Genomic DNA, 25,191 nt, shown 5'->3' on the forward strand with positions numbered 1-25,191 from the left:
CAATGAAATCAAAGCCTGATCAACCATTCAAGACTGTTTTTTTTGCAATAGGTTTCAGAGTCTGGGCAACTACAAGTCATTAGTATTTTTAAAAAGAGAGGTGAGGTCCTGACCCCAAGCTAACTGATCATTGTAACTCTAACTGTCCTGAGCTTCTGACCTGGGTACACGGTTGAGGTCAGAGTAATGATTGGGTTTCTGTTAGGGGGGAAAATGGTTTATTGTTGATGAGCTTTATGCTTTTATTCCTCACCCAGCAGTGGAGGCAGCCAGTTGACGTTGGACTCACAGTGAGAGTCCAGGAAGGTGATGACTTCTCCTTTAGCAGCAGCAGCTCCCAGCAGGCGAGTCCTGATCAGCCCCTCCCTCTTCTTGGTCCTCAGGATACGAACCTTCGGCAACCGCAACATGTACTCCTCGAGTGCCACCTTTAGGTGCTCTGCAGAGAGGGAGACAGAGGCAGCAGTGTTAAGAACATCGAATGCATCAGAATAATGTGAAATTGGAGCCCAGAAGGTTCAAACCCTTTGTCACAAACACATCAGGTAAATTAGGCCGTACCGACACGAAAGAAAGCTGCTTCAGAAAGTTGTGCACAAACATAAAAACCTCACTTACATTCTCTCCGACAGGAAAGATCAAAAGGAAAGTAAAGCATTCGCCATCAAACCCGACATCTGCCACATGCTCCACACTGATATCCTTCCCTTTAGACCTCTACAATAGAACACACTCCTCCATATACTGCCAGAAACTATATATTCAGTCACTTTTCTGCACTCACAGGCTTTTTCTTTATATCTTTGCTGCAGACGTCAGACTGAATGTCACCCTAAAGAGAGACGATCCGACTGCGGAGTGAAAAGGGAACTAAATCATCTTCTCCAATAACGTGTGCACTCATAAAACAGTTTTTCTGTCCCAAATTACAACAACGCTCATTATGTCCTTAGAGAGAATTATACATGCAGCATCCTCAGAAAAGCTGTTTACTTTATTGTCATGGGAGAAAATGCAATTTATTTAAATTGTTTGTTTTAAACGCTTGCAGAAAGTCAGGGTTGTTGGTACAAATGAAGGTCAATGTGTCAAACATCTCAGGAAAATGCACGGCCTCAAATCTAGTGGGATAAACTGAAAGGTTAAAAATATGAAGAAACCGCAAAATAGAAAGAAAGCATGAATCAATCAAAGAGAGGCTAAACATGGACATTTTTCTCCAGTCTGTCCTCAGAGCGGCCTTTGACAGAAATCAATCCTGCCCTAAATGGAGCCAGTAAATCTTTCTGCACAGACGTCAAGTCACTTCTGACAGGTCAATAAAAAAGTGGAGCTAGATTCAAGGCCATGCTTCTTTCACTGTCCGTCTGCTGCCACGGGAAGCTGAAATACTTTCAACCGAACAGTGAAACACAGTGAAACCCATCAGCTACCCTGGTCCAGCTGGTTGCGTACATCCTTGACTCCTGAAATGGTTTAAATAAGTATCTGCTTCTTTCCTCCAAGTCTCCCAACCAACATGACCGGACAGGTCTTTGTTTCTAACCTCTAATAAGTTTAACAGGAGTCTTTCCTAGATCTGAACCTACCAAAGGCAGGCAACACTTCCTCACAACCGACAAACATGTAGAGCATTTGGTGAACTTCATGAAAATGTAGTTTGGTCAGGTTCACCAAAGCTTCTAGGTTAGATGTGAACCTAGGTGTGTTATGTTACATGAACCATGTCATTTGAAGACATCAACAATGACATTTGGTTCACAAGAGACTTGTACTCCTGTCCCTTGGGTCTGCTTTACCCAGCCATCGCCCCAGACTCCTGTCTCTAAGAGACTTTATCGCCCAAGTACTTCCTCACCTGACTTCTGCCTTTCCTCCTGATGAAATCACTTCGGCTGCCAGAGGTCCCCACTGAAAATAAACTTGTATCATAACAAGCTGTTGCACAGGAGACATTTGGCATTGTACTTTGGTGCTAAAAGGCTCTTTTATCCTCATCTCTCTTCGCTGTATATGTATGAGGGCATCTGTCCAACACCCTCCATCATCTCCCTGTTTATCACTTTGAAAGGCTCAACATGTTGCTGAAGTTCATTTGCATTTAACAGCATCTTGATTGGAGAAAGTTTGGATAAAACACCATATGGCTCAAACCAGAATGCTTTAACATACCATTTGCCCACCTTAAGCACAAACAACAGATGCATGAGAGAAATGAGGAACTCAGAATGTGATGCTGAAACGTCCGACTCCACCGCAGAGACGTGAGTCAGCAGCGCTTTCTCTTAAAGTCAATCTGGAAACACAAAGTGTTGGATTCTAACCAAAGCTGTCGTCTGCAGTGACTCAGGGACATCTTCCATCCTGGATGATGCTTTTAAATGCTGATGTGACTTTCGGCAATGATGTCATTAATGAACTGCTCCCTGTTGAACTCAAGCGACTCCAGGTGCAGCACGTTTTGAACTTGCTCCAGGAGATGGTTTCAGCTGGCAGACACGAGACTGGCTATAATGGATACAATGAGATCCCTGCCAGCGAATGTGTCAGATCAAAGTACATCCACTCAGAAAGTTGCTTGTTTTTGCCGCCATCAGTCTCAGATTGTTAACCTAAGTGTCAACATGACTAAAAGGATTGCTACAGACCTTTTTAATTGCAGGAAACCTTTTTTCCTTTTAAAGCAGATCCAGCGGTTACGTCGCTCTCTCCAAAGCCACCAGAATCTATTTTGAGTTTTACCTTGAAGACTATAAGAGCGGCTGGTTGGCTGAAGCAGTGTGCAAATGTTTATTTCTTCTTGCTGGGTCCGAGCTGACCCTTTAAAACACAAACAAACTAACCATTCGAGGCAGAGGTAGACCAGCAACACCCTGCAAGGTAAAATGTCTTTGTCAATGGAGTCCGGTGGCTTTTCCAGAGGGCCATGTGACAACTGTTTGTGGTCTACAAAAAAGCGCCTTACCTTCGCAAAAAGGTCACTTCTCTCTTTTTATAATGAGGACAGACAAACTGAGCCATCAGTGGCAAACAAGCGCTGTGATTGGGTCGATTTGCCCTGAAAGACCAAGTTTATTTTGTCCCCTTTTCTTTTCTGCATCTTTCTAAACGACCACACGAGTGAAGTCTCCGTGGCCGGAGAAAAAGGGCCACTACTCGCAGAAAATAGGCAGAGAGGCCGGACATTAATAAAATATTACCTCTGTCAGTGTCCCTCATTGAAAGCAGTTCTTACAAATGGGCCACTGTCACTGAGGAACCCCCTCCAACACAACCACTAATTGGATTGTGAATATCAGAGCAGAGGATGGAGGAGAGGCAGCACTCCTTTCAAACAGGATAAACTGCAGCTGCTACAATGACAGACAGGTTGTCTGCACACTCTGGTTTCCCTCTTGCTTCATTCTTTCTTTTCTTATTCGATCCCTCCTTTGTTGTGTCCCTCCATTCAGTTCCTTGCTTTATTTTGATGCCGTGTGGCAGCAGCCGACTCTCGGGGAAGCTCTCTTCATCTCAATGGACAGCTGAGACATTGAAGACAGCAGGACCGGCCAAAACCAACAAACCTGAAGCCAGCAGGTCCTCAGATCTGTCACTCTGCCCCTTCTCTCCCCGTCTCCCTCCATCCCTCCTTTCTCTCTCTCTCTCACCTATAATTTACTTTTTAATGAGTCTGAGTAAATGACAGCCCATCACCTCAAGTCAAACAGCATCCGAACCCACCATTACTTCCCCGGACAAGCCTGCCCAAACCGGAGTGTTTGGGAAGACCAGACGTTATTAAAGTAGAGTGAACCGAATTAGAGGAGAGCAGTAATCAAGAGCAGAGTGAGGAAAGCTGTCAATCAAACTGTCACAGACCTCTGCTGGTTAATCTGGAAAGTCCCCTTTGGGATGCAGCCTGTCTGAAGAGGTCCGGCTCAAACGAAACCCTAAAACGTGTGTTCGAGTACAAAATCACTGCTTCAGAGACAAGTGATGGATTATTTACCAAAGTGCTGATTAAACCTGCACGTCGCATTAATATACAGTGCAGCGTGGAAGACAAAAGGCAGTGTGTTAAAAAATGATAAAGGTGTAAGACCAACTCTTAACATTTTCTACAATGTCCCACTTTAGTCCAGTTTAACCAGAACATTAACCACATCAGATATGTTGGAGAATTTCTGCACAGAAAGCTTGCCTGTGCAAAAGCTGATTCCCACACATATTATGCTGTTTGGTTTAGGTATCAGGCTGCAAGCGGCCACAGTCATTTTTATATAGGAGTGTACATACGTAAGGACACTGACGTCAATTACAAAAATAACCCACATGGTCTAAAGGACGTCTGTGCAGCAGATTATTACAACATTTACTCTTAAAGTGAAGCTTTAGTAAATATTACTCTGGCGTAAAGGCAGAAGTTAGTTGAAGAAGTATAAAGAGGGACTGGGTGGGGCCTGGGTTGATGGATGGGTCTAACATACACTAACCAAAAGTCCATGTTTTTATACATTTATAAGTAACCCAGGGTTTTATTTCACATAACTTACTTTACCCCAAACCCAGAGCATTTAACTAAACCTTACCAAGTCATTTTGGTACCTCAGTCTCACCAACTCAAAAGCTTTAAGTAGTTTACCACGTGTTGTCCTTGTTCTTCCCATACAAACACAAAGCGCATTTAGGGTCATGGACGGGGTCAGAGGTAGGTCAAACAAACACAGGACCTCCACGGACAGTTTGAGTGCTGGTCCAAAAGTCAACGTCGACCTCTTCTATGATCCATCACGCACAGAAAACCGTTGTGTGTACCTGCTTTAAATGTTCATGTCATGTGCTTCTTTTATTCGCTTTGAATTCGTATGAACTGAGGACCAGATCCACTCCTATACGACTCATTTACAGGATATCTTTTAGGTTTATAATCTCCTTCATTTGTTTGAGAGATATTTGATGGTTTTTTTCTCTGTTTTGACGCACCGTGTCCATCAGGCTGCGTCTTCCTCAATTAATACAGTCTGGAAGAAAGTAATTCACCTATAGCTGACTAATCTTGAATCGTTCCTCTTTAAACGGCCTCATCAGAGACTGATTGTGCGCTGCCTGGTTCTGACACTTAAGCGGGGGCTGAGCGGCTCCATAGGGTTGCTGCCACACTAAGAGGAAAGGGCGAGCCGTCACCTTCATTGTACAGCCATTAATCAGCCCATTAGCTATTAACCATTAGCAGATTAATTCAGGCTTTTACCCTGCATGGGATGATTTTACATAACCTTCCTAATGACAGCCAGCGAGATTAAACAATGAACATTTACATTGCATGTACGGCACATTCAGAGAAGGAGAAGGGAGCAGGAAAGGTTACTGCGTCTAATTATGAATTGTTAATTTGACCCGAATAAATTGGAATAGGGCTCCTCTGGTTTACCGAAAATTGTGGAGGCAATAAATCACGCTAACAAGAGCAGGCTGATGTCTGCAAACACATTAGTCATTATTAGATTGTGAAGTCCGGGACATGATGAGGGCTCAGGCATCATCGATGCCCGGGTCGTTTCCGTGGACCCCCATTTAGCAAGCAGCCGAACATTTGCTGCCCTCCATCTGCTTCTGCTGCCGGAACGCGATGCATCTTCCATCTGAGGCGTTAATTAGAATTCAATCACAAACACTAAAAACTAAGCAAAGACCGGGACACAGTGCAGAGCGGCCAGCAGTGTTTCTGTTGTGTATCTGTCATCTCTGACAGCAGCAGTGAGCATGGAGTCTCAGAAGGTAAGCTACAGGCTAGCGCTGAGCGCCGAGTGTCCGTGTTGGAAAGCAAAAACAGAATCCTGCTTTAGATTTCTCCTGATCAAAACTGTTTCAATCAGTTTTTGATTTAGAATTAAGATTGTAACATCGCTAATGGTACGTTTTCTGTCGTACGGACAGTTAATCATTCCTACCGCAGATTTATTTATTTATATACTCATTGGGTGAGTGAGAGAGGGAGATTTTCAATTCAATTAACCTCAAATTACATTGGATCCAATATGGCATCCAAATCTTTGTCTTTCCAAGGTGCTGGATAACTTCCCAGAAGTCTTGGCACGGCACCAAAGAGCCAAGCTGCTAATTTATTCTTCCAGAATATTCAGCTGCTCCTGTGAACTCCATCACACAGCCTCCCTCCTTCTCTGCTGAGTGCCAGCGCTGGGAAACATTTGAAGCTGCTTTTTGCAACCGTCATTAAAAAGAGAAAAAAAAAGGATGCTGAGAAGTCTGTGATGATATAAGCCAGTCTGGAGGGAGGGAGACACACTCCCCCCTCCTCACCCTCCTCCATATAAAATACACACATCTTAAATAGCTTCTGAGGCTGTGATAAGAGATGTAATACAGATGTGCACACTGCCGTCACAATCGTAAAATGATGAAAGCGGCGTTTGGAGGCACACGAGCTACAGCCACAGCAGCAACATGTCTGTCAGGGCCGCTGGATTTCAGGCTGACATTTTGCATGTGTTCATAATCGAGCTGATTTAAATGTAGTCATCACGATTATACTTGACATTTTTAAAACCACAATTGTCACAATTTCTCCTCGTTATCTTTATCGTTCAATTTCAATGGAACGACAGAGATGTAGGTAGAGGTCACCGGGACTCCGCTGTGTTTCCAGTAACTGAGACCCAAATCAAATCAGTCTGAATTTCATCCAATTACACGGCTGCTTGTCTCAGATCAGTGTAATAATGTTTCTGATAATCACGAGGGGAAAATGATGTGTTTATATTCCCAAGATGAAGTGAAACGTAACGCTGCTGCAGCTGACCAGAGCTGCTCACTGCTGAGGGGCCGTCGTGCTGCAGGCAGGGCTCTCTCTCTGTGCTGCTCGGGTCAAAAGTAGTTTCAATTATCATGGATGTTTTTTCAGACCGGTTCTGAATGAAAATGAAAATGAATTACTGCAACATGGTTCTGGTTTTGGTTCTTCCAACCGTCTATTTCACAGGAACTCTGAAGACCTCTCGTTCCAACAGTCCATTTTCTTTGTGAATCAAGTTTCAAGTTGATCAAGTCAAATGAATCTCAGGAGTTGGGTTCATTTTTGTTGGATGCATATAAATCTAAGGTTCAGTGTAGCGACAACTTCTGTATCTTAAAGATACAACCTCAAAGTTCTCCGTTTTGTTCTATGTGACGGCACCTTTGGCGATAGAAAGGAATTGCGGGCGCACATGTCCCAAGTTACCCAGACGTCCACAGTTGGCGCTCTTTGTCACGCGTCGAGTTTGTTTCTTTTTCTTTGGATTTTCACTGATTTTTTAAGTTGTATCTGTAGTCATCTGTCTTTTCTTTGTATCAAAATCGGCGGCAACAAATTTGGAACGATGTTTGAGCGCTGCTCGGATGGAGACGGGCGGAATCTGTAGCTGAGATGACAAGGAGTCGCAGAAGTTACCGACGCAGCATAGCATCGCGCTGGAAAGGGGGCGGAGATAAGCAGGTTGACCCGGAGTTTGTGTTCCCGTCAATGCCGATCAGAGCCGAAGCGATAACTTTAGTTGACCTGGGTCTGAAGCCCGATTGTAACCTTTCCCACGAAGCAAAAAATGCGGGTGTCAGCGAGTTATTTGACTAGTGGGAAAGGGACTTAAGTCACCTGACTTTAACCTTTGTTTCTGTCGTAATTCCAACAATTGCTCGTGTTCACCATGAACAGAAATGTGGATGGTAATAAGCTGTTGCACATACGACCTGTACACTTGTCTTTTTGGTGCAGACGGTGCTTTTATTAGACAGCATCCCCATGGGACAGGAGTGAAGAGGAAGACTGTTAATGGCAGACAACAAAAGGCCGGGCTTGTGGATGGTGCAGGCCACCAGGGATCTGCCTCACCATGAACAACTTCCAATCTAGAGTGGAGCGATACGGAAGTTTATTTCTCTCTTTGTTCAATAAGTCACGTCTGTACTTTGCTCATCTTGGGCAAAACAAAGAATAAAGAAGTGTGAGTGTGAGAACTGGAGCACTGATGAGCTTTGTTGTGCAAACGGACTAAATGATAACAAAAGTCTGTGAGAGTGAAGCAGTGCTCGCTGAAGCTTCGTCTGTAAGTTTCATTATCCACCAGAAGGCCATTTTCTTTAATACTGCTATGAAGTTATCAAGTGGTAAATATTCAGGAAACATCAGTTCGCTGTTTCATGTTATTTTCAGAGATGTATTTCTTGCATTTATACCAGAAGGAGGATTCTGCTCCGGGGTGAAATCCAGCCAAGTCATGCAAATATTCAGCACTCTATGATCACCTCATCTGACACAGCGGCCATCTGGGAAGACTAAAATATCACGTAGCCTGATCTTGGCACACTATCTACTGTTCTGCATCACAGAAATGTAATGCAAGACTTGATCTGAAACCCAGTCTGATGTCAGGTGAACACGTGTCTAAGGATTTGCTATTTCCTGCAGATAACAATACTGGGGTACAGGGCAGAAGATAATACATGGTTAAAGGGCAACAAACACAGTAAGAAGCAGAAGCAGTGGTAAGAAAGAGGAAACGGACTTCATAAAGACAGAACAGTCACGGGGACAGATATAGAGTCACAGTTAGTCACTGTTAACACGGCAGCCCTGTTGTTGTGTTCACTCTAAATCTCTGAACCTCATCCTGTCGAGCGGCTCTCGTGCTGCGGCTGTCTGCTGCTGTAAAAATATCCCCGTGGGGATTGTTAGTCCTTGAGAGAGTCATTGTCAGAGTCTGAATAGCAGCCTGCCGGCTCAGACCTGAGAGTTCAAGTTTCCACACAGACACTGTCACTTCGGTGACTTCAGATATGACACGGGGAAGCAAAAGAGCAAGAGCTTATAACAACTTTTCTGCTCCATGACCCTGTTTATGTGTTTCCAATCAGCATGAGGCCACGACAGGAAGAGCCGTCAGGAAGCTGTCGATCTGAGCAGAAAGCGCTAAATCTGTTGAAGGGATTATAAATAATAATTATTTTAATAAATATTGGTAATATTGTGTAACATATTGTTTTCATGCCAAGCTCTCTGTAGCTTTTGTTGACTTACAAAACTGCTTCATCTCTTCATCAATGTTTGAAGTCTCTGTGGGAGGTTTTCTTTTCTGTTGAGCCGTGACAGGAAACAAAAGCATCACTGTTGTGATGTAATATGTGTTTGTGTCAATCACAATTATATTGAATCCCTGTTTAAACCAAAACAGACTTTTAAGAGGCCCACATGCTTTAATCAAAACGATAGCTCGATGACTGCTTCTCCCTGCGGGCAGGCCGTCCTGCATGCACGCTCAAACCGCTCGCAGCAAACTCAAACCCTGCTGCTCGCTTACAAAACAGCAACACAAACCTGAACGCCCTCATCCAGGTCAACACTCCCTCCAAATCCTACAAACGTATGATATCTGAAAAAAGCTAGATTTCCTTACTTTAAAGTTGATCAGCAACTTGGCAGTGAAAAAGTCAGGGGGCCGTATTTAAGGAGAACTCATTAGATGCTGTGAGACAGCAGCTCAGCTCAGCATTCAGTCTGATCGTGTCAGTGACACCTTTTCTTAAAGTCTTTTTTTCTGCCTGTAAGATAAAAAGCAGTTCTGAGTGTGCAGCCGAATAAAGTTTATATTAATGCTGCACTCAGAACCTGCTCAGACAATCCAGCCCACTGACTTACAGTGTTTTTAAATACATCGTTTTCCAATTCATTATAAAACATGCGCAAAACAAACATAATGAAATTACATATATAAAAAAGAAATGAATCACGAGAAGTGATCGTGGGTTAAGAAAAGGTAAATAAAAAGAACGATAAAAAGCGGCAGCAGAGAGGAGTGAGAGCGCTGCGGTGTTTCCTCTCTTCATGCCGTTATTCATCGTAGTCGGCTCATTTCTGCAGAGCTGTTGACATCCGTGCAGCAACTGTGACACCAACATGCATAACGATGAATAAAACATCGCTCTCCATCATCTTTTGTGTCCTGATCTACTATTCCTCCATCCTTTGGTTCAGACGGAGTTTTTCCAACCTGCTGAAAAGCCAGAAAACGTCCTCCGTTCTCTCCGGGGACGATCGTTAAAACATAACAAGTCTTTAGCTGGAGCACCACCCCGGCTCTTAGTGGCCATTTCTGTTATCACCGCTCATTTCACTGCTCTCCCCTTTCTCTTTGGTGCCTAATGGTTAACTTGCATTTATGATTGTTTTGGTTCTAAGATTGCCCCCATTAAGCTGGCAGGAGGCCAGACACTTCCACTTTTACGGATGCTAATGGCGCTCCTCGGGGAGCAGCTCCAATTCTCAATTTAAACCTCATTGCAAAAGAAATAATAGTAATAACAAAAACAGCTTTAAGGACACAAAACAAAGAGCATGTCTGAGAAGTCGTGTTCGTCCTACGTGTTAAAACAGGGAGAAAATCACAACTTAAATCTGAAAACACAGAGACAATTGCTCACTTAATTGAGGCGCTGAGTTTAATTCTTGTGTGGGAAGAGGAGGAGGAATATAATGCTGTAATATCACATCCAAATATTGTGTAACAAGCATTTATTAGAGACGATCTCCCAGCATGCCTCTCCCTCTCAATCTCTCCCCTCCTGCTAACACGCCTGGACACTTACAGGTGCTAATGAAGTCGGCCTCCCAGGAGAAACGCTCTCATCTCCAAAGTACACTCCAATTAAAAAGGATGGAAAAAATAAACACTTGCTACAACATGATAACGTGCTCCGCTGCTCCGTGCTGCCTCTTGTGTGTAAAACCACCACAGCATTTTACCCCCCGGCCCTCCAAACACGGCTTTATTAGAAGAAACTAAATTAGCTGGGAAAAATGTAACCACGCGGCTGCAGAGCGGCAGAGAGAGAGGAGGAGAGGCCAAGAGTGAGGGAGGAATGCATCGGGTTGAAATGCAGAGAGTGTGTGGACGCTCGTTTATAAAGCACACACTGTTAGCGTCCATGCGTTATTATGGAAGGAGCATATACATTTCAACACTTGCTTTGCACATGAACACAAAAACTAGGAGGCATTTGCATGCAAAAAGAAATATTGGCGCATTGGTTGCACTGAACAGATGAAACATCATGTCTCAAAGGTTAACACATTCACCTTTTCTCATGAGCCCAAGGTGACACAAAAAACAGACTGACGCACATCTGTGGCTAGAAGCTGTAAAAGGACTGTTGTCGTTCTTTTTCTTGATGAATGAAATGGATGGTTATGATTTATTTCCATCAGTTAATTGTGCTAAGATGATCACAAAACAAAACGTGTCTTTGGGAGTTGGGTGGATAGAGAAGCGTCTCGATCAGCGTCTCTGTTCTGGATGTCTGACTTGACGCTGGACGAGGACGGGGAGCAGCTCGTTCTTCCTCTCGGCCTTCACACACTCTCACTTTGTGCTGTTTTTTCAGCTGCTTGAACAAGTGAGTCGTGTTGCAGGTTTCATGACTTCTTTGCTCAACAAGACTCGCCCTAAACCTGAAACACCTCCAAACAAGCGCTGACGAGCCGTTTCAGGGGAGCAGCTCTTCGTCTTCTGTTCCACACATTTGACTTTAGTTTCTCCGACCGTCTCTGTTGTTTACTCTTCCTCTCTAAACTGCCGCTGCAAGGTAGGCGCTCATCACATGACCTGCCAGCTCGCCCAAAAGTGAAGCCCAAACCTCTCCGTCGTCCCCTGGGGGAGGGGCTGTTTAGGGAGCGCTTGATTTGTTTTCTACGGGTGGAGCGTTTAAACGTCAGTCACGTTCATTTAATCGTGGGAAGACAGCATCGTGCAGCTCGAGTTTAGTGTGTGATCATATGAAACTAAGAGTAGTTTGGTCACATGTATTAAAACAGCTCTCCTGTAATAATATTCCATCTTTTGTGAACCACCAAAACAATCAAACAACCAATAAGACGCAGGCCTGCTTTAGGATACAGATAAGGATAAAAGCCTTCCATGTCTGTGTGATCAGCTTTGACATTGAGACACTGCACGTCTTTATTAACTCACTTCCACGTGTCAGCCGCTATCAGGGCCAGAGGTGGTCTAATGTGCTACTGAACAGGGTCACTAGTTTTCAGCAGCATCGCATGGTGCAGCATGTACCTGCACGCTTACATGCTCAGACATGCAGATTGACAGATGGCGAGCGGGGAAATCCGTGGAGAGAGCGGCCCCATTAGCTGAGCTAACCTTGAAAGTATCGGGGAGGTTGTGAAGCCGGAGCGAGCCGACGCTCCCCTGCAGGGAGAGCCGGCGCTGAACATCCTCCGTGCACGAGCCGCGGAAATTCAATTACAGCCTAATGAAGAGTGAGCTGACCTCCCCTCACCATCACCACTCTCCTCACGCCTCCTCCTCCTCCTCCTCCTCCTCCTCCTCTCGCCCAGCTGAAGCTCATCATGGACTGTAGCCGGGCAGGTTAGCAGGTGTAACCGGCTTCACTGACGCTGCTGGTGCCTTTGTCTCTGTCGTACCTCCTCCTGTAATTACACTGCATTCCTCTTTAACTATTCTCTCTCTGTTCTCCTTAGTCTCACTTGTCTCCTCCATCTCTCTCTTATATGCTTTCAGTAAGGTTGGGCAATATGAGTCAAGTTAATATAATAAGGAATAATACGGATTCTCAGAATTGTGTCAGTCCGATCGGATGTGGCTGTTCAAAACGAGGCTTCAACTCATCTTTCCAACTGAGAAACACAGATTTTTATCATGAAACTTTTAACAGTTAAATTACCAGATTTGTTTGTTTTGGAGCGGAGAGGGAGGAGGAGGAGGAGGAGGAGGAGGAGGAGGAGGAGGAGGAGGAGATAATTCAGCTCCTTGTATAAAACTTTGTGATCGATGAACACTGAAGTCACTCTGAGACTTGGTTTGTAAAGTTAACAGCCTGCCTGCTTGCTGCACCAGCTTTGCCCTGTGTGCAACGACGAAGCTCCTGCAGAGATTCTTCACTTGAATCGTTGACTTTAAGGGAGCAACCCTGTTTCCATTATTCTATGAGAATAATTAAATGAAAGTTAAATACAATGAACCATGTAGATGTTTGCTCTCTCTTACATCTTAAAGCAAAGGGATAGTGTCACAAAGCTGGACAAAACTCAGCCGCGCATCTGCAACAAAACAGGCGGTGCTGGAAGCTTGGGGATGAGGGGTCTGTTAGCTCAAAGGTCAGCGATGTCAGGACAACTTGCGATTGGCGAGCGCCACAATTTCACATGTCAAAGTTTAACAGAGTCAAACTTTGACATGTGAACTGCTGCGATTTCCAGTTTGATAACTTTGAAACCAATTGCTCAGTACTGAAAGCATTACTTTTTAATAGAGTAATCCTTTAAATGTTCTTAACACGGAGCTATTATGATGGACTCATGGTGAAATTTGTCACCTTTCCTGCTGCTAAGAGACGTAAAGTCCGGCTCTGATGTAGAATAATTTTGGGACGGTGTTACTGGTGTCTGACATGCTCTCTTTTGGACTCATCAGTGAGGATGTCCTGTGAGCGCAGATTACGCCCCTTTCCATCTGAAGCCTCGGACAGTTTGTGTGGTGAGAAAGTCGCTCTGCACTCACCTGTCTGTGTGCTCTTATTTGTGCAGGTGATTTTTACCTTTCTCTCTCTTTCAGCTCAGATCTCATTCCTCCCCTCTCTCCCTCTCTGAGTGTTCTTCCACGCTCTGATTGCTCCATTTCTCTCTCTATGACTATATTTATTGCTCGTGCCCATTTATCATCTGCCTCAGCACTGAACTGTGCTTTCATTTTGTCTGCTAAAACATGATAACCGCCATTAAAAAAACATGTCGACTCAAATTGGTAGCTACAAATGGGCGACCAAGTAAACAGAAGTAATTACATGCTGGAAAAATCCATTGATTTAAAGCCAGTATTTAAAAACACTCCATATTTGAAATGCTTCTATTTCCATCGTTTTTCACACACTTGTGTAATCGACCCCGTCAGGGACCGGACAGTGACGGAGTAATTGGACGATCAATCAGCACACGGTGACAGGTTTCTATGGCAGGAGGTGAGCCCGCGGCGCTGCTCAGTGGTCCTGCTGAGAGGGATTGTCTCCGTCACACAGCACAGTTAACCATGATGGATACATGCGGGCTCGCACTGTCCCTGCTTTAATGAAACTCTGCGATGAAGACGTCTGAGCCCAATAACACGCCACAGATGAGATATGAAAGGGAAATATGAAGCTGTCTGTTGGCTGACAAAATGTTTTCCAACCTCCGAGTTTATTGGTATTTTAGGAATCTTTATGAACCAGCAAAACATTAATGATTCAAATTTCAATTAAGCCATATTTTGCCCTGAATGAGTAAACAGTTTGAGCTGACACAGCAGCTGGCCAATCAATCTGAGCCGATACTGTAATAAATGTTACAAAATCAACTGAAAAAACATGCCAAACATTGTTTCCACAGACGCTGTGTTAAAAGTTACAGCCGATATCGCAGACTATGCAGCTGGCGGCACAAAAACAAGAGCTCAAAGAACAGCTGGATAATCCAAGAAGGTGCAGGCAGTGACATTTAGAGCCACCAACCGAGCCGAGACTGGAAACCTAAAACTCAACAGATCCAGCTCATCTCTCGTCAAAGCAGTGTGCAGAACAGTCAGGCCTTTAAAGTCCATCTGAAATTATATCTGCTCATCCCTTTTTTCCAAAAATAATGTCACGGTGTTCAAAGGCATTGTTTTTTTGATAAAAGGGAAGCAAATGTTCTTTGGGGAAATATCAGAGAGGCTCCTTTTGATCGCCGCTGGCTGAAGAGGCGTGTCGGGGTCTGTGTTTGATTGACAGCAGCCGGCATGCAGCGAGAGCGCCGCGTTACAGGAGTGAAGAGCGCACCAGCATCGAACCTGAATGAAGTGACATTTACAGGCACATTTACAGGCTGTTTAATGCCAGCCTTACACCAAACTGTTTTTCTAGTGATTCCACTGCTGCAGACAATTTTCCAAAGCTGAGATAAAATCAGTTTTGCTGCAGATGTGTCATGATCCCATAACCCTCAACTGCTTGGTTCAAGGTGGCCATGAAACACAGTCTGTCAAGCTGCTAGGTGTTTTTCTTGTCTTGAAGTTCCAACACTTCTGATGTGATCGGAAGTTTGTCTTGTTGAAGTTCAGTGCTGTGAACATTGTTAACAGTTAAAAGAGCACAGCAGCAGACAGGAAGCAGCAAACCGGTATCCTGTAAACATGGAGGAGACTCTGAGGAGGAGAAGCAGCCTCACACGCAGATCTGTCCTGACTGAATGTGACACAATGGACAGCTGCCAAAAGCTGCTTCTGTTTCTCCTCCATTGTTTAGTTTTTCTTGTAAATGTAAAGCAGAAGCATGATGGGAAATAGTCTCAGTAGTAAGCTAGGTGTAGATTACTGCAAACTTAAGATACTATCCTCTTCACAGGAAAGCATCGTCCTCCTCTTAGCGACCAACCTCCTGCCTGCCATGATGACATTTCCTTTTATCCATAAGGTTAATTTAGGTCCAGCAGCAGCATGTTAGCACGACATCAGTTGTATCCTTTACTCACACACAGACGGTTATGTAGCTGCATCGAATTATGAACTATCGAGGAATCTGTGGGAGGAACGGTTGGTCCCTCTGCCTCTCCTTTGATGGATCTCCACCTTTATGGTTGTTGAATGTCATCGGGGAAGGGGAAGAAAAAAAGGACCAACCGTCACTCTTTGATTGAGGGACTGACACTGACATTTACTGTCGCCAACAATCTCAAACAAAGTCAATAGCAGCAGAGATTAGCAGAAGAGCAGAAGTTAGGTCAGTGACACGACAGCCTGACGGATCTGTCAGAGGCACCAGGTGGATATCACACCCACGTATAGCACATGTGGCGGTCCAAGTGGGACTACAGATATGCTTTAAGCTTGAAACACTATGAAGAAGATATGATGTAGAAAGCCAGGTCCATGATGTAAAGAAATAAGCAGCCGTTACTCTGCTGCATGGAACCAGCTTTACTTGAGTTCATTGCATTAAACCCTCATCTCTGCTGACAACAAACTAAAGGCCAGCACCCCGCCTGCGTGAGAAATCGGGTGGGCAACATGGCAAAGGCCTTCTATCACGTCATGTGTGATTCTATAGAACGACAATGTTTTGTGTATAAATTCAAAGTGGTTTAAAATACAATACAATCTTTTTCATGACGTGTGATTATTTAGTCCTTTAGTTTGGAACAAAACAAAGACCAACCACACACGACTGTTGAGGTAAAAACAAAGGAGTGAAACTAAAATTGCACCCTATGGCTCCTGACGACAATCTTTTTTTAGGGTAACAGGTGGGATGCCTCCTCCTGCTCTGTATTTACAACTTTACTCTTCTCCTCCATGTCAGCCCAAACCCCTCTTCCTTGTGAGTCAGCAAGATTTGCTCGATCACAAGATTCTGTGAGAGGATGCAAGAATCCAGCCCGGATATGCTCCATGACCTGCCCCACATAGATCCCTGAGGGGAAACGGGGTCGTCAAAAATCAACCAGTGAGGTCTTCCTGGTGTATTATCAGAAGAGCTTACTCTGACAAAAGCACAATCAAGCAGCATGGCTTACTCAACCCTTCTGGCAAGGCGTCTCATTCTTTTGAATTGGAAGAGTGACCGCGCCCCCCCCCCCCCCCTCCTTTGGCAGGTGGATTTGTGAGGTCATGCACTTCCTTAAAATAGAACAGATAAGATGCACGCTGCGGGGATCCACTGGGAAATTCGATGTAGTGTGGCAGCCTTTCATTTCTTATGTGGAACGTCTGAGTATGCCGCTTGCCCCTTGCAAATGGTATTGCTTTGTATATGCAAACTACTCTGTGAACTGGTGTTTGTTTTTTAGTTTTTAGTTGTCTTTGTTTTGTTGTTGTCATTTGTCTGTTTTTGTTTATTGTTGTTGGTTGCTTTTTCTATTTTGTTTTATTTAGCTTTTTCTTCGCTCATTATATCTGTCATTCCTGCTGTATCTGTATTCTGTATCTGTGAACAATTCAATAAAAATACAGAGTAAAATAACGGTCTGAGCTGTACAGATGTTCGTAGCACAGTGGACACACACACACACACACACACACACACACAAACACACACACACACACACACACATTGACACACTAAAGGGTGAAACGGCAGAAGGACAAACTAGAGGAGATGTCAGAAGATGAAACAAGGAAGACGTCAAGAAAGACAGGCATTAAAGATAAAGACGTCAAGAGAAGACAAAGAGGAAGCAGAGGAGACAAAGAAGAGATCAGAGACGTGGAAAAGAACGAATGAAGAGGAGAGGAGAAAAGGAGAGAGACGTTAATGAAGATGAGGGAAGAAAGGAAATAAAAGCAGGTTTCAGTGTTTGCATGAAGTCAGTGAGTCATACTTCTGCCTGAATGAGCAGAGGTGAGCGTGGGCGAGAGACACAGAGAGAGAGAGAGCGAGGCAGGGTATGAACACAGACAGTGAGGAGGGATGAGATCATTTAATGATCGTTAATGAGGTGAACAGCAGATGAATGCACACATTTTTCTGCACACTCATCACTGTGAGATCACAGGTGAGATTTTCTCCAAATGTTGTTCTGCAGAACAGACTGCAGGAAGTGTGTGAAGCTCCCGTCTGACAGATTGCAACAACACATAGCGTGCAACTTTAAAATATGTCGGTTCATTTGCTTCCCCGCAAAACGTGGCTGAAAGATCGACCTGAAACTCACAGCACAACTTTTTTACATTTGTTAGAAAACTTATTTTGTGTTGAACATTTGTGGACATTATTTATTCGTAGTTTAATGCTCGAAAACACCTTCCTGTGTGTGTGTGTTTGTGTGTGTGTGTGTGTGTGTGTGTGTGTGGCGTTACTGCATAGTCACTGCAGATGTCAGTCCTGTCTCTACAGCATACAGCTCCGGAATAAATTAAGAAACCGCTTCAGAAATGTCTTTTTCTCTGGTTCTGCTTTTTATAGGTTTGTGTTAAACTGACTTTTGTTTTATTGTTGTGTTCTCACAACTTCTAAGTCAAACATTCTCACTGAGGTCTTTCATCTGCAGAAAATGATGGCTGGTTAAGAAAACCAAAATACTTTTTTTCATGTTCATGTTTAAACGAGGGGCGGATCCAGACCTTTGACTGTGGTGGCCCAGCTGGGGCCCTGACTTATGCAGGGGTGGCATGAAGTAAGCTTATTCTTTCAGGACTGAAAAAGAAGATGTGCGGTCAGAGTAACGATTTAAAGCACTAAAGGAAATGTGCCACATTGAAATGGAAAGAAAGCTACTCGCAGACTGTTCAAGGCTCAAGTAGTTGATTTAACACAAGTCTCTCACAAATCTCTGACAAGGCAAATGGCCAATCATAGTCACAGCCCCTGGTTTAAACAACAGAATACGAATGTTTTAACTCAGGAAGAGTTCACAGATCTGGTGGAATGACCTGGTTTTTAATCTCAGCTCCCATGCATCTCTGCACGCTCTCCTCCAGTCTGTCTCAGTGCTGCTGGGAGACGTTGGGCCGCTCTCGGAGCAGCTCGGCTTTGTTCGATGGCATGTGACCGTCCATCTTCCTCTTGATCACATTCAGGAGGTTTTCACATCTGGACTGGGCGGCCATGACATGCAGAGAGAGATGCTGATTTGAGGAACATTTGGAGAGGGCTCTGAATTTTTTCCAAGTTGCCCAGAAAAGGCTGCACAAAAGACAAACAGTGGAGTCCTGACTGCAACTGTTATTATTTTTTTCCCAAGAACTGTGACGTCTTTCGGGCCATAAACACTTATTTACATAAAGTGGAATAAACTGGAAGCAGATGATGTACAGTGACCTTTGCTGTATTAGCACAAGTGTCCACTGATGACGTTAATATCTTTAATCTGTATAAGTTCTTGTAAGCTAAAACAGATGTTATTCTTTCTGAAGTGGGAGCGAGCAGCCTCACTCTGCAGTCTGTGGAGTGGAGCGAGATGGAGAAGCAGAGCACAGTGGGGAATAAACATATATAGAGACTCTCGATGAAAGCCATCTGACCCCCGCCTCGAATCTGATGATCCTCGAAGCACAACCATCCCCAACCGACACTTTGAGAGCTCCGCGCCGCTCCAGCTCTGCTCCTCTGTTCTCTGTGTTTCTTACCTAAAACACATATTTAGCATGTGTTCCCGCACGCACAACACTGACATTACAAGTAAAACAGTCCAACCCACCAGAGACTCTCCTGAACCCAGAGAGAAAAGTTTTCTGCATAAATAGAACACAGAGTAAACTTCAGCACAGCACACAGATAAATATAAATCATCAGGTATCCTCTGAGTCAAATATGAATCGTTGTATTAATTATGATTTAAAAAGGAGAGAAGAGGCTGTTCCTGTGCAGCGAGGCTATAATTACACAACACAGAAACTTGGTACTAATTAGCACCTCAGAAAATATAACTCCTCTCATCAATAGTTTATCTTCCTCAAGACGGCTGTGAGGTACGAAGGGAAACAGCATCAATTAATGTAACGGGGCTTGAGTGTTACTGCGGGCTCGCAGGATGCCACAGAGCACAGAGACTGTTCATCAGGATCAACACAGAGTTTGATGGAGCTCAAACTTTAACACCATTTTCAAGGCAGCACAACAACCGCAGCCCTCCCATTGTTCCGTATTTTCCACATCTTGAAATAAGCTTTGCATGTCTTTGTGGTATTTTGGTTCCCGGCACAGAGAGGGGGAGAGCAGAGAGGGGGAGAGCAGAGAGGGGGAGAGCAGAGCCAGGTGTTGGTATTTTGGTGGGAAAAGTCTCTTAGATGTTGCACCGAGAATAGACGTCTCAGAAGTTTTGTTTGTGGCACAACTGAACAACAACAACAAAAACAAACCTGGGAGCAAATGCACAAAAATGAGGCAATAATCCTTAAAATGTAGATTAAATACTTCAAATAAACCCTCTCGAACTGCACTGAACACTAACACTTCTGTTTCTGCTCCCATTTTTCATGAGCTGAACTCATTCACCATTAGCTATACCTCTTATCCTGTTCAGGCTCACAGGGGGCTGCAGCCTATACCAGCTGTCATTGGGCAAGAGGCGGGGTTACACCTGGACTGATCACCAGTCAATCACAGAGCTGACACACAGACACAGACAACCTTTCACACTCACTGACAATTTTGTTCGTCACCTGTGAACCTAACGAGCGTGTCTTTGGACTGTGGGAGGACGCCAGAGTACCCGGAGGGAACACACGCGTGTCCGAACCAGCAACCTTCGAACTGCGAGGCGACAGCGCTAACCACTGCACCACCGCGCAGCCCCTAAAGTTTCTCCTTCAGTTCATTAAGTCTCTGCAACTTCATTCTAGAGTTGTCGGATATCGGCCTCAGATACACCATAGAATGTGATATCAGGTATCAGAGCGTACCTCAGTCAATGCTCGATCTGATACAATAACCAATTAGCCCCCACAAATCAGCTGGTTTGGGTGGCCACATTACAGCGTGGTGCTAACGGAGACTGCAATTCTTGTCAAAGCTAGAAAAATGTCAGCAATTCCAATATTTTTTCATCACACTATCCATCCATAAATAGTCATGTAGCCCCCGGAGGGGCACTCGGTATTGGGGGAAGAAAATATGGTTTCAGACCATTTTTACAACAACATGAAGGCAGCAGGACACATATGTGGACCAATCTGCAGATTATGATTGATGTGGCGAGGCGCTGCAGTGCAACATCCATGACACATAACACATACACCCCCTGCTTCACCACATACACCTCAACACATATCTGCTCAGCTGTAACTCAGTATTCTGCCTCTGTGTGACAGAGACGTCAGATTACCAGAGCTCAATATTCCTGTGTGCTTCTGCCTCTTTTACAGCCTAAAAAATAAGTTGTTGCAGCTGTTTCAATATAAAATGCATTACTATGCAAACACTGTCATGTCACATTTATTTTTTAAAGAAACACGCTGTCTGGCTTTGGTTACAGATTCGTGCTGCTGTGTGTTCACGCCGTGATGAACCTTCCAGAAAAAGATTTCCTGACGAGGCTGATACTTCATTTGTGTGTTTGTCACCATGCGACTCTGTGATTGGCTCAGCTGTTCCAGACTGATGACACCAGAGATGTAACTAGCTGTGAGCATATGTATTAATCAAAACATCATCTGATCTATATGACACCCACCCAGGCCTTTCACGCTTCCACTTGTGCACATGAATGAACCGATAGAGCAGGTAAGCATGGCCCCATGTTTCTGTATCAAGCTTTAATATTGAGCTAAAAAAAACACACTGAAATCCATGCAAAAACAGGCAGACTCCTGCTCGTGCTCCAGCAGGTGTCTCTTCATATCCTCCCCTTTCTCTCTTTCTTCATATATTTTTAGTGCATAATTTAGTATCTAAGGAAATGGAAAAGTGAGCAGGAAATTACGCTTCATACGGCGACTATGCAGCCGGCATAATGATGAATATCTTGTTCTCTCTTCCACTCAGACCCCGGTGATAATGTTGCACTTGCCCCCCCGATTTATTGCGTAAGGGTTCAAAGCTTTACATTAACTCCAGAGTTCAAACTGATTACAGCGCCTGTGAGAATACCAATCAACAGCAGCTCTCGCTGACCTCGCTAACACTAGCGGGGTCACACTATGCCCTCATCAGCTCCATCTGTTCAGAGGTCACTGCGGTCTTTAGCTCCAAACACAAGAATCATAATATGAATTTATTCTGGGAGGCGGCGCGAGGCTTTGAGACTGGGAATTAACTTTCAATGCAGTTTTGTAATAAAAATAGAAACCAGATCGAACATTTAATGCAATAAAACAAAGCAAAGCGATGTGTTTACATGCTTAAAGGATAACAAGGGTCAGTGGAATGCTACACAGCAGGGCTGGGTCACATTTGCAGCTGATATTTCATACATTTAAATGATAGGAAATGAGATGCAGTACATCCAGAGAACACTTTTACTGTTTCCTCCTTCTGTCTGCTCGTGGTGCACAAAAGAAAAAGTGTTATGAGATCACACTTGGACCGCTGCACAAGCTTGCTTTTGTTTCTGGAAGGCTCATTATTTGTGCACCAACACTTGCAAACAAGTGACTCAGTGGTTTGTGTGTGTGTGTGTGTGTGTGTGTGTGTGTGTGAGCATGACAGAAGGAGACTGAAAGAAAATGCAACAGTTATTACTACCAAGCCGGTGCTGACTGCAGCTGTGACCGTGTATCTGTGCACATGCAGATGCACAGGTGTGTTTACAGATCAGGGAGATGAGTGTGTACCTTTGTCGCTGAAGTCGTCGACCAGGATGACCTCTGCGATGAGCTGTGGAGGAGAGCGGTTGAGCACGCTGTGGACCGTCCTCAGCAGCGACGACCAGCCCTCGTTATGGAACGGGATGATGATGCTGGTGTTGGGCAGCTTCTCTGAATACAGCTTCTGTTTACAGCTATGGAAACAAACCAAATAGAGACATGAGAGGAGGAGGAGGAAGGCTAGACTGTGTCATCCCTGTTCAATATCAAGCACAGTTTTAGCCAAGCTAGCAGTATGGCTCCAAGGACGGTCATATGTGTTGGCTGGTGCGTCATGGTGCGTCTGGTCCAGAGTGAAATATAAATAACGGTTGGATTTGCTCTCCTGAAATAACAGATCTAAATTTCTACTTCAAGTCGAGTCCAGGTGAAGTCGCTGAGTTTTCTACAACACACTCGTGCAAATGTTTCACAACAAAAGCCTGGTGAGCTGGTTTAGCTCAGTGGTAGAGCAGGCGCCCCATGTACAGAGGCTGCAGTCCTCCCGATCATTAGGTGCATGTCACTCTCTGCTCCCCACATTTCCTGTCTCTTGTCTCTCTAAAGCTTTACTTAAAAAAACAAAGTGATTCTGTGGACTGAAAATAAGGATCCTTTTACCTGGAGACAAATAGAGTATAGTTTTAACAATACAGCAAAATGATGACTATTTATGGATATCTGCATATTTTTATATTGTTTTCTACTCTTTTTTCACTGATGGTTTATTATTTATCTTGTGATTACTAAGGGTTACCCTTTGAGTCTTGGGCACTGTCCTCATTTTGTGCATCATGTGTGTGTGTGTGTGTAAAAGGAGGCCGACTCGTGCACTGTTAACCAAATCTACCTTCGGGTACAAATAAAGGAACCTCACCTAGGAAGTGTTGACTTTGTACTTACAGGGATAAAGACAGGGAATGAAAGATAAAAGCCTGATGCTAACATTAGCCTGCTTTACAGAAAGGCCTGGTGCCACTGCGTTTGAGGTAATAAGAACCCGGCAACTGTTGAGGAAAGACGCTAAGATGAGTGGATTACTTGTTCTCTTTGTACCAGCATTGCCAACCTTTTCTCATTTGCATACTGGCGAGATACTGTTTGTTCCTTTTCATCCCACACTGTGTGGAACAGACAATTAATTCAGTCAAGATAACTTTATATTGTATTATATTTTCTTGAGACAAATTGAATAAGCGAGCCCTTAACAGGTCTGTATACTCCTCTCCATGATAATGAGCAGTGAGGCTCACTGGTGTCATATTTTATCACCTACTGAACAACAAACTGATTTTTCAGAAAATACATTTATTATAACTGTTAGCTATAAAATACAAGTATAAATTGTGAGTTTATTTCGTGTCGTTTATGTTACATTTCTTGAAACACACTTCAGTATTTCTTCCAAAATACTAACAGAAGACAACCTTCTGGAACCAGTGAAAAAAGCCGTTGTCTTAAGTGCACTGCAGTGCTCTCAACAAGCACAAGCTGAACAATGTGTTGCTCTTTTAATAAGACGTAATGAAGCATGCTACCTGCTAGCTTGCCCTTTAGGGCCTTTCTTTCTCTTTCTGGGAAAGCAGGAGGAATCTGTAGAGACAGTAATTATCTCTGAGTCTCTCCCGCCTGTCTGGCTGCCTCTCTCTGTCTCTCTATCGTGTCATTCACTCAGTGAGTGAGGGAGAAGCCAATGAATGAAAGCTGTTGGGGGGTCTGGGCCCAAAGAGGATGGATGTGGCACCTGGCTGTCAGACAGCTGTCAGTCTGCTGTCACTTTGACCAATCAAACAGACACACCTGCTCCTCTCCTCCATCCAGCACACCATCCATACCCCCATCTGTGAAGCCAATGGGTGCTGGGAGGTGGACTGTTGTCAGTTCCTTAGAGAGAGCGGCCCTGACAAGTAATTTGGCGAGAGGATTTCAGTGTTGGACACACTGGTTCTTCAGCTGTCGTGTCAGACTTTGATCGCTGTTCACTGCTGGGTGAATAATTGAGCCAAGATGGTTTCATTTTAAAACCAATGCACAAGTGCTTCAAATCTGGTGCAAATTTTGTTTCCATATACCGAAGAGTTTCCCGGGATCTACATGGCAGCTATTTCCCCCTGATGTCACACTCAGCGTGGGAAGCTACATTTGTATAAACATGGAGAATCCTGCTTCCTGATGGACCGGCACCTGGAGAGACAATTGATAGAGGAAATCTGGGCAGACATGGCTCAGGTTAAATCAACATAATTGATAACCCATTATCAATCACGATACACCAGCAGATGTTAGCATTCAGCCAGTGACAATGAGCTCTCTAGAACACACATTGGTGACCCATTGTTGAGTCGTTTGGGCATTTTGGATGGCATTGTGTAACACTATCAAATGGTCATGTTAGCTAGGAAGTGGTTGAATGCTAACGTTAGCTGCTGTCTAGTTACTGTGTTTCTTTTACCTTGAAAACACTCCGATGTCCCTGGAGATTCTTCCCACCCTTTGCCTTTTCATTTGTTATCGGTTCGGATACGTGAAAATGATTTGTCAGATTCTTCAAGTTTATAAATCTTGCAACCTTTACCAACGCAGCTCGACATTATCCTTTTGATGGGAAAATGGCCGCCATGTGAACCAACGGTTGCAATATTTGCATCCTGCCGTATCCTTCAGCAAAGACTGTTTCACTGGCAGCTGTACTGTTGTCATGGATTGACATACTGATGGTTGTCTTGGTTACATGACCTGGTCCATTCAGTCACTTTTGATGAAAAGAGGAAATGTGTTGGGACGCTGCCCGAGCATATTCAACGATTTTTTGTTGCTAATAGTCGTGTTTCAAAATCAAACGTTAATTGATCCAAATTTCTTTGTCAAGTTCGCCATAGAGTCACTTGACATGTCT

The 25,191-nt window shown here is 44.1% G+C and overlaps 1 protein-coding gene across 1 annotated transcript in view; it reads right to left on the reverse strand.

The window, feature by feature from the left end:
- LOC138598357 (polypeptide N-acetylgalactosaminyltransferase 10-like) overlaps nucleotides 1-25,191 on the reverse strand; it is an 85,157-nt gene that overhangs the window by 23,802 nt on the left and 36,164 nt on the right. The window contains exons 4-5 of the mRNA XM_069670142.1: nucleotides 22,284-22,450; nucleotides 254-439 (exon numbers count right to left, since the gene is read on the reverse strand). Of these exons, the coding sequence (XP_069526243.1) occupies nucleotides 254-439; nucleotides 22,284-22,450 (353 nt within the window). The remainder of the gene's footprint in view (nucleotides 1-253; nucleotides 440-22,283; nucleotides 22,451-25,191) is intronic.

The sequence above is a fragment of the Semicossyphus pulcher genome, unplaced genomic scaffold (genome assembly GCF_022749685.1).
Source record: "Semicossyphus pulcher isolate SPU_LCO1_2020_fin unplaced genomic scaffold, fSemPul1.0.p SCAF_10, whole genome shotgun sequence".
Taxonomy (NCBI): Eukaryota; Metazoa; Chordata; class Actinopteri; order Labriformes; family Labridae; genus Semicossyphus; species Semicossyphus pulcher.